General features: G+C 46.0%; 6 protein-coding genes across 6 annotated transcripts; 2 read left to right on the top strand and 4 right to left on the bottom strand.

Annotated features, from left to right (window-relative positions):
* Positions 1 to 306: 306 nt before the first annotated feature.
* Positions 307 to 2,315, bottom strand: CCR75_005482 (uncharacterized protein; the record flags this gene model as incomplete). The annotated part of the gene is made up of 3 exons (XM_067963563.1): positions 307 to 1,992; positions 2,055 to 2,115; positions 2,182 to 2,315. 3 exons carry the CDS (start codon positions 2,313 to 2,315, stop codon positions 307 to 309), a joined length of 1,881 nt encoding a protein of 626 aa, XP_067820058.1.
* A 115-nt stretch (positions 2,316 to 2,430) lies between these two features.
* Positions 2,431 to 3,271, top strand: CCR75_005483 (uncharacterized protein; the record flags this gene model as incomplete). Its single annotated transcript, XM_067963564.1, has 4 exons — positions 2,431 to 2,565; positions 2,634 to 2,785; positions 2,862 to 2,928; positions 2,999 to 3,271. The coding sequence occupies 4 exons, from the start codon at positions 2,431 to 2,433 to the stop codon at positions 3,095 to 3,097; spliced, it is 453 nt and encodes a 150-aa protein (XP_067820059.1). The 3' UTR covers positions 3,098 to 3,271.
* Positions 3,272 to 3,898: 627 nt separating this feature from the next.
* On the bottom strand, positions 3,899 to 7,358 carry CCR75_005484 (uncharacterized protein). The gene is made up of 3 exons (XM_067963565.1): positions 6,907 to 7,358; positions 5,079 to 6,839; positions 3,899 to 5,018 (listed from the first exon to the last, which is right to left on the bottom strand). The coding sequence occupies exons 1-3, from the start codon at positions 7,351 to 7,353 to the stop codon at positions 4,038 to 4,040; spliced, it is 3,189 nt and encodes a 1,062-aa protein (XP_067820054.1). The 5' UTR covers positions 7,354 to 7,358; the 3' UTR covers positions 3,899 to 4,037.
* Positions 7,359 to 7,591: 233 nt separating this feature from the next.
* Positions 7,592 to 10,624, top strand: CCR75_005485 (uncharacterized protein; the record flags this gene model as incomplete). The annotated part of the gene is made up of 8 exons (XM_067963566.1): positions 7,592 to 7,625; positions 7,676 to 7,832; positions 7,909 to 7,989; positions 8,051 to 8,234; positions 8,263 to 8,489; positions 8,569 to 8,806; positions 8,873 to 9,067; positions 9,133 to 10,624. 8 exons carry the CDS (start codon positions 7,592 to 7,594, stop codon positions 9,238 to 9,240), a joined length of 1,224 nt encoding a protein of 407 aa, XP_067820055.1. The 3' UTR covers positions 9,241 to 10,624.
* On the bottom strand, positions 9,632 to 10,321 carry CCR75_005486 (uncharacterized protein; the record flags this gene model as incomplete). Its single annotated transcript, XM_067963567.1, has 1 exon — positions 9,632 to 10,321. The coding sequence occupies one exon, from the start codon at positions 10,319 to 10,321 to the stop codon at positions 9,632 to 9,634; it is 690 nt and encodes a 229-aa protein (XP_067820056.1).
* Positions 10,423 to 10,623, bottom strand: CCR75_005487 (uncharacterized protein; the record flags this gene model as incomplete). The annotated part of the gene is made up of 1 exon (XM_067963568.1): positions 10,423 to 10,623. The coding sequence occupies one exon, from the start codon at positions 10,621 to 10,623 to the stop codon at positions 10,423 to 10,425; it is 201 nt and encodes a 66-aa protein (XP_067820057.1).
* Positions 10,625 to 14,055: the final 3,431 nt, after the last annotated feature.

The raw sequence follows: 14,055 nt of genomic DNA, 5'->3' as shown, positions 1-14,055 counted from the left end.
TGATTAGCTTTACGGAGGTGCATTTAGAGTTTTATGCATTCTGATTGGCTATGGGGGCCAATTTTTTATTCTAGCAGCCGTTCACGATAACACAGGACCATAAAAAGCCACAAATACGTACTGCAAGGGCAACAAAGCTTGAATTACTAGAAACTACACAAGCTTACTTTGAGAATAGCATTAGCGCTTCGCAAGCTTGTAAGCTAGCCATGAATACAAAAGAATAATTCAACCGAGTTAGCAACTAAAACTTTTCTAGTGTAATTTCGAAGTTGCTAGCGTTTGATTCGTCATGATCTTAGCGAGTCAATTGTACTTGGCAATCGCTTCAAGCAGATCCTTTGACTCTTGAACAAAATTAAGAGGCTCCAAACTCACAACTCCAGCCTTCACACGCAGCTCTTCCTGCACATTTTCTGCCTTCACGCGGAGCCTACAGACATATTGCTTGAATAATGCCTCCCTAAAGATTGACTCAAACAGCGCGGAGTTCGTATCGCGTAGCTCACCGACTTCGTCAGCTGTTCGGCCCCCCATCAATACCTTGCCTTGATCGTTAAAGCATGTCGTCCACGTGCTGCCTGTATGATCCAGCATTACAACCGCAAGGATGTAGCGATTCTCACAATTGGGATAAGACATCTGGCATTTCTCGCACGTATAATTCTGAGCCACGTCAGCCACCACTTTCTTCTGGCACTTTGGGCACGCCTGGTAATACATACCCGAATCATGCTTTATAAAATTAACGATCCCTTTAACTGTGATGTAATCGGGCTTCTGACCAAAACCAAGCTGCTTCGTCTTAATATCGCTTATGACCGCTCGCTCAGCAAAGCTGCCGAGCGATCCACCACCAAAGCCGCCACCACCAGAGCTTAGAGACTTAGTCTGAGTTGCGCTGCCGCCATTTGAGAACCAGGTAGCAAGATGACCAGTTTCTGGGATCTTGGGATTAATTGTAAAGCTCGAGCTCGAAGACGTGCTTATCGACCGGCCATTAAACTCGCTTACACGACAACCTTTAATCGCCACAACTTGATTGAGCCAGCTAGAGGTATCTTCTTGAGCATGCTCGTTCCACATTGTGCATTTGATTTCGGCGCTGGAGTCATCAATTAGCGAAATGTCTCGCTTGAAAAGCTGTTTTCCGGCCTTAGACGTTAGTTCATTTACTTGGCCAACGTCCCGCACAATGCCGATAATATCAACATTTGAATCAGCCGGTACATTTTCAATTTCAGCAATTTTTTTGAATGCATAATGCATCTGCGAAATGTGCCCATCTTCCGGGGCTGGCGAAATGTCCGAGTGCTGGTCAAATGTGACTTCATAGTCATTGTCTACCGATGAAAAGCGACGATTGGCCATCTTTACCTTGCCACCCGCAAAAAAAAACACATCGCCAGGACGCAGTAACTCGTAAAATTTGTCAACTCCATCGTTAAAAAATGTGGCTCGGATCTCGCCGCCTTTTGCATCTAACAAATCCACGCTAAAAAGCTTACCAGAGCCACGTGGATTGGTCCAATTTTTAATTGGGGCACGAGTCGTCACACGAGCTTTAATAGTCCAGCGCCCACCTGCATATGGATTCAGACTCTGTATGTCTGTTAGGCGAATGCTCGGGTCCTGGCGCACGACTGGACCTCTGTTGTACGCAGATGGCTTAGGTTGCGCAGGTGGCGCATAGCTGGATGTTACAGCAGTCGGTCGGTTGTGTTGAGACCCAGATGCTTGAGGCTGTTGATACGAGCTCACAGCTGGTCTCGCTCCGAGACCCACTGAAGATGGTGCAGATGTCATAGGAGCAGAAGAAACGGCAAAACCTTTGGAGCTTTCAATATTTCCCGGCGATCCAATGCAGTCGAAGGCCGGCATAATGTCGCCAATTTTGAGCACTATGATGATTCTTCTGCCCTGTACATCATTACCAATATAATCTTTCAGTTGTAGCACATAATTTGTTTTTAAACTCTCGTTCTCCATGAGCTGCAGGTTATTATGCAGAGAAGTCAATTGAGGATTTTTTACAAGTTTAGTGGTAAGCATACCGGCGCTAGCTGCGTTGCGAGCATACCACTGATGTATGAAGTACCATCAGATAGCATAATACTGTAGCAAATGATAGAACAAGTGAGGATACGTTCATGAGGCTGCGATAGCTGTTTGTGCTCCTACCGATAACGGTCACCGACCGCTCCACTGGCTGGCTTAATCTTCTTTATGTCAATAATTTGAAGCCATGGTTCAAAACCGTCGGGTGCCTGATTGTGATACAGCATTGAGACAGCGTTGGGCGTGAGGCTAACCATGGTCGCTTGCTGTTACTCGGTGTGCTTAACAAATGACGGTTTTGGCGCCAAGTTTTTCGTACTCAATAGAGATTGTACCCCTCGCAGTGTAACCAAGGTACGCACGATTTTGAAAATGGCTTCGCTTCTTTTAGAACAACTCTCGACCAAGGCTGCAGTGGACGATGCTATTCGCAGCACCAAGGATCGAGTTTTAGTATTGCGCTTCGGTCGAGCCAAAGATCTTGTGTGCTTGCAGCAGGATGCCATTGTGTGTCTAAAGCTTACGAAATTACAATCCTGACTCTAATTTCTTAGTGCTGACGTCGTCTGATGCAGCTTGCTCGAAGCGAGCGCGAATTATCCAAGATGGCGAGGCTGTGTATTGTGGAGACAGAAGACATACCCATTTACTGCCAGTATTTTGACATCATTCTTATCCCTGCTACCGTATTTTTCGTTAATGAACAACATATGAAAGTTGACTACGGGTGCGTTAATGCGTTAAAGCGAATCATCGATTCTGTCACTTAGCTTATGTTTTAAAAACAACATTTGCTGACTTAGAACACCTGACCACACCAAATTTGTTGGAGCGTTCCGGACAAAGCAAGATTTAATTGACCTTGTGGAGGTGCGCCAGACACGACAGACCTTCTTCTAAATTTTCTCTAACTTGTTCTTTGGCTGCATGGCTTCGGCAGGTTATTTATCGTGGTGCAAAACGAGGCAAGTCAATCGTAAGCTGTCCAATTGAGAGGTCGCATATTTTGCAATACCAGCTCATATACAAAGACATTTAAAGCAAATGACTCGTATGTTATATTGCTGAATTTGTGTTTGTCGGAATAAATAAATAACAGCATGAGAAGGATAAATTAGACGTCTCATTTTTTTCATTGGTGGCTTCCAACGCCAAAGTTATATGTCATCGTCTACGTATGGGACCGGTTTTTATTTTGCCTCGGCTTTCGCGGCTGATGCAGTGGTCAGCGTCTTGCACCGCGTTGTTGTGGTTGCCGTCCATCCTCAATGTCCGTTTATGCTCATTGCAACCAAGAATTTCATCTTGTGCTCGTAAAAGTGCATGGCTTTGTTTAGACGATAGCAGGGGATTAATAACAAAGGTTGCGATACTGTTTGGATAGTAATTTATTTTCGAAAGTTAAGCATACGCACTACGTTGCTCAGCGCAGCAAATGCGCTTGAGAAACGGTTGTGGCAAATAGTACGATAGCTATCTGGTCGATGTAATGTGACGAAACTTATGATGCTTGTGCGGCATAGTAGGAGACATTGCATACCCTTCTTGTTTTTCGCCGTAATATTTTATTCGTTTGTTTCTAATTACACATTCGTCCTTGAAGTCTTCGTCACCGTGAAATGTAAGAAGTTTTCCTAGAGCTTATTTTCTAAGTAGTTTGCTTATCTAAAGAGTTTTTTTCTAATCACACATTCGTCCTTGAAGTCTTCGTCACCGTGAAATGTAAGAAGTTTTCCTAGAGCTTATATTCTAAGTAGTTTGCTTATCTAAAGAGAGCCCGTACTTATTCTACCTAACATATAAAAGTTCGAAGGCACTGAAAGACAGTCACTTAGATGCACCCTCTTATTATATGATCTAATTTATAAGTCACCAATCCAAAGCAAAATTTTAGGGATTAATAGTAACGGCAAATGCTTAGCGAGTAGGAGGAAAATTGAGTCAGTTAAAGTTTGTGCATAGGCTACCGTACTAAGTTCCTACTGCGTGTAATGGTAACGCACGTAAGGCAGCTCCACGTCTTCTCCTTCTGAGTCCATGGCGCACACCTCCAAAATTAGGTACTTCAAATTCTTATCGATTGACTTCTTGGTCACAGTGCGAACAAGGTCCGAAATCTTCATTGCCATGCGCTCCTTCGACCGCGATTTCGCCGAGTACATCGCATAGAGGATTGTTACCCCATACGAAAGCATGGAAACTTCCGCGTCATACTCTTCCTTGAACCACGCGAGAAAATCCTTTAGCGTCATGTCACCGCGATCGACTTCTAAGCGATCCCACGCCGTCCACTTATACTCCTTGCCTTTAAGCATCGTCTTTGTAAACTTAGGCTTAACCGGCTCCGCGAATGTAATTAGTGGTAGCGCGAGGTTCACAAAACCATTTTTATAGTGGTTCACTGGTTTATCTTGAAAGACCTTCATAAACTCGAAGCATACAAGGCCAGTGACAAGTGCTGTCGTAGTCGCAATAGCCGGTATAATTTTGCCAGCGATTAAACGCGACTTGTGCATGTCCTCCTCAGGGATTCTGTACGAGCGCGCCCGCAGGTTAGAGACAGACACTACAACCTCCATGTGTGAGTCGTCATCCTTATCAAATTCAATCGTGTACATGCAAAATCCGGCAAGGGATGCCGGCTGCGGTAGCTCTTGCAAAATTGAGTGGTACTGGCTTTCCCCGCCATCAGATCGTGAAGCATCACTGCCTTCCTTCAGCTCGGCATCTGAGGCAGCAATTTTAATTCCCTTTCGCGGAGAAAACTCTGGGACGGGGATTTCACTAAGAACTTTAGCAAACGCATCTCTGTTGGAGTGTCCTTCCAAGCCATAAATTTTGGCTCGGCTGTTTGCAACTGAGACGATGAAGTCCATGTGCAGCGGGTCTTTCACATCAAATATCAAGGGCGTCGGAGGTCTTTTAGGTCCAGACCAGAAAGGAGTGCCCAACGTTGAAAGCTGCACAAAAAGAATTTTAGACGATAACAATGCGTCGGTCTCATAACCGTGGAAGCGTACCTGATCCAAAGGGAAGTTATACAAAAGCTGCTTTATTTGGTTGCTGAAAAGTTCCTCAAATTTAAAGCGAGCCCATGAGATGCAGTCGTTATAAGACAAAGGGCGATCATCCAGTAGCGAGCTTTTCAGTCGGCTTAAAGTTTCGGCTCTCGTATTTTGCTGCTCATTGAGCTCGTTCAATAATTCTGGTCCGGAAAGATAGCGTTGTACATCCAGAGGAGCTTGAAAAAATTCACCCTCAAACCAGTCGCGCGCCCACTGAAGAGTGTGCTCGATAGCATTAGGAAAATTTTTGAGTGTGCATATAGGTATACTTTTTTCAGGAGGATCCCGAGATGCACCGTAATTTTCTGTCTTATGTGGGACAACAATTTGCGTATTACCCTTCGTTCCCAGCGTACCTGACTCAAACATTGGGAGGCCATAGAACAAACAGCGCTGGTCCATGTACAAACGAGCCTCGACATTGTCAAGGGCCGTGCAAACACCCGAAAGAGATTCGAAAAAGTCGTCATTGAATTTACTTTCAGATTCTGCACCAACTCGAGACACGTAAGCCTGAACATTAATATCTGGATTCATTTCTTTTATTGCTCGGGCAGCAACCGAGGACTTTGCTTGCTGCACATCTTCAGAGCGGAACAAGAATTGTCGATTTAAGTTCGACTTCTCTATCGTGTCCATATCCGTGATGTAGATTGCACCACTTTTGTTCGATGCTACTCCCATCATTGCCCAATTCTTTAGCATCTCGCAGCCGATAGCACCTGCACCCACGAGGAACATAGATAATTTCTCAATTTTATTCTGCAACTCTCGACCAAAAACGACAATCTGTCCATCATATCGAGAACCAGTAGGCGCAAACTCGCCACTATTTTCATTACGTAGTGCGTCAGGAAGACACTCCACCGCATCAAAATAAAAAAATTGCTGAATTGGTGTGAATTTGCCGCTGCATGCCTTAAGAACTTCTTGCCCAACTATTCCTCCAAGGAATGCTGCCATGGGTGCGATCACGCCAGTAGAACCAGCTGCAAGCGCCTGAATTATCGTTTTCGAGTCATCAGTATCAAAGTTCTCGACAAAAAATTCATTTTTGAAAGCTGCTTTTCGATTGATATCGGAAGCAAGAGTAAATACTTCACTTGCTTCTTCCATGCAACCTGGCTTTGGGTAGCCACCATGGTGCTTTTCTTGAAACGCGTCTAAAGCTTGGAACGCCACATGGAGAAGTTCGGATCGGCCAAGCTTTGAAAAATCGTTGACAAAAAATTCTCCAGGCGCTGCAAGGGCATCCTCCAGAGATTTAAATTTGGTCACGATAGGCTGTTTAACTTTAGTTACGTAACCTCCGGTGGACGGAAGTCCCTGCTCGAAGAGCTTATTTTCGGCATCATATGTGATCTCGAAGGTAAAAGTAAACGGGCCAGTCACCATTACTTTTCTCGGCTCACTGTCATTTAAAAATGGAAAGCCCGTCACCTCACGAAAAGACACCAAATCCCCACTTGCCAAGTTGTGACGCATTTCGTCGCTAACAGTCACCAAGGGAGGCGCAAAGTTTGAGATCGACGACACCAAACAAGCCACAGGCTCCACACCATCAACGTCTGAAACGACAAATTCATTTCCAAAGTCGCAAAATACCGCGCCAAAGACACCACGCGCTTCGGCAGAGATGAAAGCAATCGAGTTTTTACGACAAATGGCGTTGAGACGCTTTGCATCCTTTAATGGCATATTAACTACCACGACCACCTGAAGGATAAAATAACACCACATTATAGATGTTGGCAATTTGCCTACATAATTTATCAGCACGCACCCGAAAATCAAGTAAGAAATCCTCCGTGATCTCGCCACTATGGCATCGGACAGGCACGTAAGGATTAAGCTCCGCAAGCTTCTTCACGGACGCCGCCGCACGCGGCTTGCCAATGTCAGCCTCCGCAAGGTAAAATTGAGAAGCTAGGTCAAGCATATTAGCTGGTGTATCGTCGTGAAGCGTGACGGCCTTAACTCCCGCCAAAATTACATTCTTGGCGATCTCCACACCAAGGCCGTTAAGCCCAACGACGAGCACATTAGACGCCCCCATACGCAGCTGGGCCTCGTGGCCCATCACATACAGCTGGCGACTGTAAAGTCCCTCATCGATCGACGCGGTGCTGATCTGGTCAACCTCCATGGTGCTATCAGTGACATGCACCAAGTTCTGCACTCCGTCAGCAGTTTCCCTCACATCCCCCGCAGTCACAACGTGCGAGCTCATAGCGCTGACCTGGCGTCAAACCAAACAGCATTTAATTATTCGCAAGGTAGTATAATGGAATTGATTAGACACACACTTACCTCGTTTGCTACGCTAGCTTACTTTGTTAAATCCCGAAGTGGATGAGACTCGTCGTAAATCGAGAACTTAGGAAAATATAGATTTAAAAAGCAGCCGACAGCTAACGCTTTTGCAAAATAAATATATCGCAATTTGTCCGGTGTAACAACCGACAAGCATGGGAAAGAAACGCAATGGTATGATAAAAGCAGGTGTGATGTTTGAAGCGCGGTGGCTAATGTATGTGACATATGTGAACAAGGCCGCCACACGCGCCACGGAAAGCGCGATGACGAGGAATCAATGTCATTAGAATCAGTCAAGACGCTTGCGTCCAATGATAGCGAATTTGATGGCATTTTGAGGAAGGGCGGCGAAGATAGAATCGATGACGTCATCGAGGAGCTTAACGAGGAAAGGTACAGCACAAATTTATGTTATTGAAGCCGATACCAAAGAAAGATAGGTAAGCACTGCCATCGCTTTCGTGCACAGGACAACAACACGAGTTGCTGCCCTGGCGAAGCTAAAATCAAAATTGCTGCAGTATTTGGCGCCTGAAGACTTAAGCGAGAGGTTTGCACTAGTATATTGGCAAATGAAGGCAAACGCAATTAACGTCTTGATTGCGGTTCAGCTTCGTGGCGAATGTTTTGGGATGCCTTCGCAAGCCTTCTGAAGATGAGGCCGTGCTAGGCTCTCAGATACTTGCAATTACGGCAATAATTTTAGGTAACGATGAGGAGCGCTTTTACCAAAGGTCGAAAAACGTTTTGATGCCGTTAATAAAAGCCTCTAGAAAAGCGAAGGTTATGGTTCCGGTATGTAATCCTTAGTCTTTTTTATTAGAGTTGCGTCACATCTAACAATAACGAACAGACCATTAGCGCTCTTGGATTGATCTGTTTTATCTGCAGTGTCGAAACTGAAAATACATACGATGTACTGGAGACTTTAGAGACATTCTTTGATCCGAAAATTGCTGGCGACATTTGTAATGCCGCTCTCGAATCATGGGGACTAGTTGCCTCAAATCTCGAGGACACAATGCTTGTGAGTGACACATTTACAGGAAGGTAAAGTGTGCCATCTTTGGTTTGTTTGCCGCATCTACATTGTCTCAAACGTCTAAGTGTTTCGTAACACATTGAATAGGCTGGTGCCAAAATTTATCGCTTTGCTTGATCACAAAGAAATTGAAGTGCGCTCGGCCGCTGGCGAAAACGTAGCTTTCCTGCACGAAATTTCACAAAATTACGGTGTCACGTTGCCGTATGATGGGGAGGTAATCGATCGCTTTCTTGAATTAAGCAAGGAAAATAGCAAGAGGAATAGCAAAAAGGACCGCAAGGTCCAGCGTGTTGCTTTCCGCGACATTTATTTATCGCTTGCTGTAAGATTTATTTGGGGTTCTAGACAAATGCTTTTTTCTTATGTGAGCCTCTCATTCCCACAATAGAACGGTGAAATTCCACATATTTCATTTTCAGTGAAAGGCGAAGTATTGGAGATCAGCTCTTGGAAGCTTGTCAAACAATTTGAAGCGGTGAAAAATTGCTTACAAACCGGTCTTCAGGAGCACATAAAATACAATAAAAGATTGCGCGCGTTGCTAGACCTGCCAGATACTCTAGAAGACCGCAAATTAGGCGGGGTGGGTATCATGTGCCACGTAGTTGCTTATATGAGGTTTGACATTTGTTTTGCTGTTCCAAATAGAGTGAGTATCTCGACAAAAAGTCAGCATCAAGAAAGCAAAGAAGTATTGGAATCAAGGGAGACCGCAAGCAGAAGCAGCATATGCAAAATGTTTTCTATGAAAGCTGATATTTATCGCTACCTGAAAGGCAATAGCTATAGTGGACTTCTTAATAGATGCTAAATCTTTACTAGGCGAGCTGATTGTAAAAGTTGCCCCGTCGGTTTTAGTTTACTTGGATACATTGTTGCTGCACATTGAGCAATAAATTGTAAAATGCGGTTGCCTTCTTTTAGTCATATATACAGCAGAGTTCAGCGAACACTTTGCTATACATAGCATTTAAAAGCCCAGACGCTTGACCAAATTGATTCACGAAAGCATACGTAATTTGACGTTCATTATCACGCAAAAAGGGTGAAGGCAGCAACATGAGCACTAGGCTTCAATCGTACCTGAATATGCGATCTATGAAGCAAGGAGTACTCTAATTTGAAAATTGCAAGCCACCACTCGATCTTACTTCTCGATAAAACCTTTTTCCGTCTTTAAGGCCTCAAGACTAGTTCCCCGAGTGTGGAGCCGCGGGCTCTGACTGCGCGAGCGAGTACGACGGGATTTCTTCACGGGTGATGGCGAGCGACTACGACTGCCCCTACGACGGGAGGATGCGCCTTTTAAAACATCGCGCGACCCACTGCGGGAGCGGGAGTGTCCTCGCACATGCTGTCCGCGACTGCCGCTGCGACTTCTGCTCCTGCTATGGCTGCGACTTTTCTCGCGCTTTCCGCGATTGAACATCCTCTCTAATTCGCGCTGCATGGAACGAGGTACAGTCTTGATGTGCATAAAGTTGCAATAGCCGCCGCGGTTGCACGTTCCCTCATCAAATTGACGGCAACGCGCCTCCCTAAAATCAGTTACGGGCGAGAATTCGCACACTAATGGCCGACCTGCATAGAAGCGTCCGTACAAAGCCTTTTGCGCCGCTGCGGCATGCTCTTCATCTTCGTATTTGGCATACACGTTGCCCACAAGGTGGTCACCCAGGTTGTCACAAATATTAAGCTCCTCCAGCTTGCCAAATTTACACAATTCCTCAAAAATTTCCTCGTAAAAATCTTCAAATTCCTCGTCTACTTGACGCTGATCAAGCGATGTCGGGTCTCCATTCTGTGCAATGACTTGCGCAATCGGATTTTGGTACATGTGGCTCACCAAAATTGTCTGGCTAAAAACGGGTTTGTTATGCAGACGAGAACATCGATCGCCATGTCTGCAGGCGCCAATCTTAAAATAGAAGGGGCAATTCACTCGGTCTTCTTCCGTACCATGAATCCTCGCCAAATGTTCAGCGCCTCCGCCACTCTGCTCTCCTCGACGGCCGCCAACGCGATCTCGACTAAAGCCTCCACCACTTGATCTTCCGCCGTGACTTCTATCACCGCCACTACCACCGTATCCACGATCTCTACTGCGGTCTCGGCCGCGTCCGCGAAAGTCGTCCCCATACCTGGTTGCCATTTTACACTTGGAAGATTTTAGAATTGTTTCCACTCCACTCGCTGGGGGGACTGCTTCTTAGACTATTATATTACCCATTATATTATATTTTAAGGGAAATTTCAAATCTCGTGTTGCACCTACTTCAGCTAATAATTAAGGGGAGCCGTTAAAAGGCCATCAGTTTTTTCGTTAAAATGCCCTCAGTTGTATTTGATTGGCTAAGGTTCGCCCTACATTGCGTTAAAAATACCACGTGACCACTTTCGTGAAATGACCATTTAGACGTGAAGTTCAGCTCTCTTTAGAAAGAATCATGATACAGCGGTTAAAACCATGGACATTCTCGCACCTTTTCGGTAATGGGCTAAAGTTGTCCTAATGCTACACAATCCCCATTAAGTACACTTAGTGCTCTTAAGGGATGCTCAAATACTTAGAGTAATTAGACCCACCTGTAGGCGGGCACGTGAGCACGTCGTAATGCGGCCACGCTCTACTTAGACACTCTGGCTTGTTTGAAGAGGCTTATGAGCGATTCGGAAAGGATTTTTATGCAATTGCTGAACAAGTACGAACGAAAAGTGAATGATGGACTAGATAGCCTTCTTAATTTTTTTGGTAGATCCCAGAAATTTAAAATGATGGTTCTGACCAATCAACATCATAATGTCCCAATTTTTGGCAGCGATGGCATTTCCGCGATCGCTTATTGTTAGGAAAGCGAGGTCTCTCGCTTTCGACATACCCTAGCACAGCGAGGAAGCGGTTAAGCCAGCTTCTCTTGCATGCAGTGAGGTAGTTGTGGTGAGCGCGTTAGCGACCTCACCCAACGCACTAAGTACTATAGTAAAGTGTCGTCACGGGAGTGGTAATCGGCTCCTCGTGCGCACTTACTTAGAAGAAAGTAGTTTTCAGACTGATTAATATTTAATCGCGTAAGATATAAATACCCATTTCTTACCAATCAGAATGTTATCTCTAGATAACATTTAATATGTATTGCGAGCGTAACTTTCTAGATACCTCGCGTAACGGATGACGCTAGTCATTGTCGACTAAATTGAGTCGACAGCGTTGCCGTCACCTCATAGAAGTGATGCGGACAACGAGCTCATGAGGAAGGATGATGACGCATTTTTGCCCTTTCAAACTTCTCTCATGGCTCACAACATGGAGACAGCAATGCTGTCTCGTCGTCTGCGCTGGATAGCGCAGCGACCATTAATGAGAGCGCTGCCCATAAAGGCGCAGCTGCTTCTCCGTGTAGTAAAGCCACAACGCCTTATGCTCAGACCATTATCCAGAATGGTTCTGACATACAGGATTCTGAGCCTAAAGCTCCGCCGACGACACGTAAACGTGCTCAGTCGGTGTCACAAACCAGTCGTTTTGAGCGTGGCTATGTGACGGGTGGCATTCCAAAGATGCCCCCTCCATCTAAATGACCTCGTTTAAACGGGCCAAGAGCGTTGCTCTTAGAGCGCGCTCTTCTAGACGCATATAATTATTATGGCGTTTTTAAATCATGGAGGGCTTACGGTAAATCGCTTGGGCGTATTTTCCCGATCCCGGTCGTGTTAGGTTCAAATGAAACGCCCAACCAATACGAGGCGGAATTCCTGCGCCGCATTCATCCCCATTCCGATGCGATGAAATAGCGGTCGCAGCGAATTAGTTTCGCCCGCTTGCGTGTGAAAGAAATCATGAGCGGTGCTGTATCCCCTTATTCTTCTCACAACGCTACTTCTGCTAGTCCATTTGAGACTAGCGAAGAGGCCTCAGCTGGTGCTCCTTTTCATAGGCAACCACCAAGCCTGGCACATCAATATGTAGGGTATCGATCGCGGTTCCCAAGGGTCAAAACTCTTCGGGTAACCTTATCATTGGACGAGGATCTGATACCCTTGCCTCACGGAGCGGTGGGCAAGCAACCTTCAAACAAGGAAGCGTTGATTCCCACCCGCATCCATCTGTGCAGGCGGCGCCCGATAGGAGTGGCGTCCTCGCCCACCTACTCGCGGCTGCCTTGCCTTCTTCCGTTCAGTCACAGTCGTTTAGCGCTGCTAAACGACGTATTGTGGATTTCGAGGGTCAAGTCTCGCGACTAACCTCGGATCTTTGTGATGTCCAAGCGAAGGCTCGTCAGGTTTATGAACGCCTGAAGACTCGCTTGGCCCTTTTCGAGAGGATAATGCGGAGAGATCCGCGTTACTCGCGTGATGTCCCTCGCTCTCCGAGTCCTGTTCGTGATGGGAGGAGTCGGTGGGCTGATAGCTTTTCGCCTTCTCCGTCTCCCTCACGCGAACGACGCTCGACTCACAGTCGGCGTTACCAGCGGTCTCCTTCGACGGATGGGGGTATGCGAACTCATTTGGGGCTACATACCATTTCAGACGACCTACGTAAAATACGGGGTGCGTCTTCAAATGCGGGGGAAGGGTGAGCCTATAATTTAGGTTTCCAACCTCTTCTATCACCGTAAAGGGCCCAATGAAACGCGGCAACAACTTCGTAGTACCTCCAGGTAGTACAGAAATTGCATTCTTAGGTACGGTAGCAGTTCTTAATAGTGCTTGTTCACCCACTTTAAAGCGTTCATTATTTTTGCGACCATTTCGGTCCGCATATTCTTCTTGCTTGTCCTATGCGCTTGCCATCGCGTCACGGACTTTTTGTGTGATCGCTAATCGCTCATCCACAAAGCGTTGAGCCTCGCTCACGCTTTAGCATCAAACTCGCCTATGATACCGCCGAGAGGTTGGTCAGAAGGCGTAGTTTTATTGACCACTGCTAAACTGGCAGGGTCACTAGGGCAAGTTTCAGTCGTTGAGATGATACCCTCGCGGGTCATCGTCATATTGACAAAACTATGTCCCTCTTTCGCACCGAGCATAGTGAGGGACTCTTTCTTACTAAGACTCGGGTTGCGCAAAAACGAGACTGACGTCCGAAGATCGCGCAGTCTATTAATAATAAACGGTGTCTCACCCGTAGCGTAGACACTCTTTACGAAAAATAAAACATACTCGGCACCTATCGCAAGAGCGTGCGTGATCTGGCATCAAAAAGAGAAGGATCGTCATCGCCTGGTTTTCGTCACTTCAATGGTTACACTTGGGAAGGACAACTATCAAAATATGTCGAAGGTCATTCCAACTACGTAAGACATCCGCCACGACCCGATTGGCACGTTCTGTTTGGCCATCGATCTGAAGATGATCTGCGGTCGACATGTCGAGCTTGCTACCTAGCAGCTCGAACACATGTCGCCAATAACCAGACGTAAAACGTGGATCCCGGTCCGATACTATGGACTCTGGCATCCCGTGTAGTCGGTAAACATGATCCAGGAACAAGAGAGCTGCCTCCTTGCCTGTGATCGATGTTTTACATGGTGCTAAATGCACCATTTTGCTCAGTCTGTCTACAAAGACGAC

Source organism: Bremia lactucae, linkage group LG1, assembly GCF_004359215.1.
Source record: "Bremia lactucae strain SF5 linkage group LG1, whole genome shotgun sequence".
Lineage (NCBI taxonomy): Eukaryota > Oomycota > Peronosporomycetes > Peronosporales > Peronosporaceae > Bremia > Bremia lactucae.
This window is presented reverse-complemented; position numbering and strand designations above follow the sequence as displayed.

What these genes read in the sequence shown, in the direction of transcription:
- CCR75_005484 (XM_067963565.1), bottom strand. Translation starts at nt 7,353, where the DNA reads ATGAGCTCGCACGTTGTGACTGCGGGGGATGTGAGGGAAACTGCTGAC. An exon ending in ATTTCTTACTTGATTTTCGG is followed by an intron (nt 6,840 to 6,906) that starts GTGCGTGCTGAT and finishes TTTATCCTTCAG; the next exon opens with GTGGTCGTGGTAGTTAATAT. An exon ending in ATAACTTCCCTTTGGATCAG is followed by an intron (nt 5,019 to 5,078) that starts GTACGCTTCCAC and finishes CTTTTTGTGCAG; the next exon opens with CTTTCAACGTTGGGCACTCC.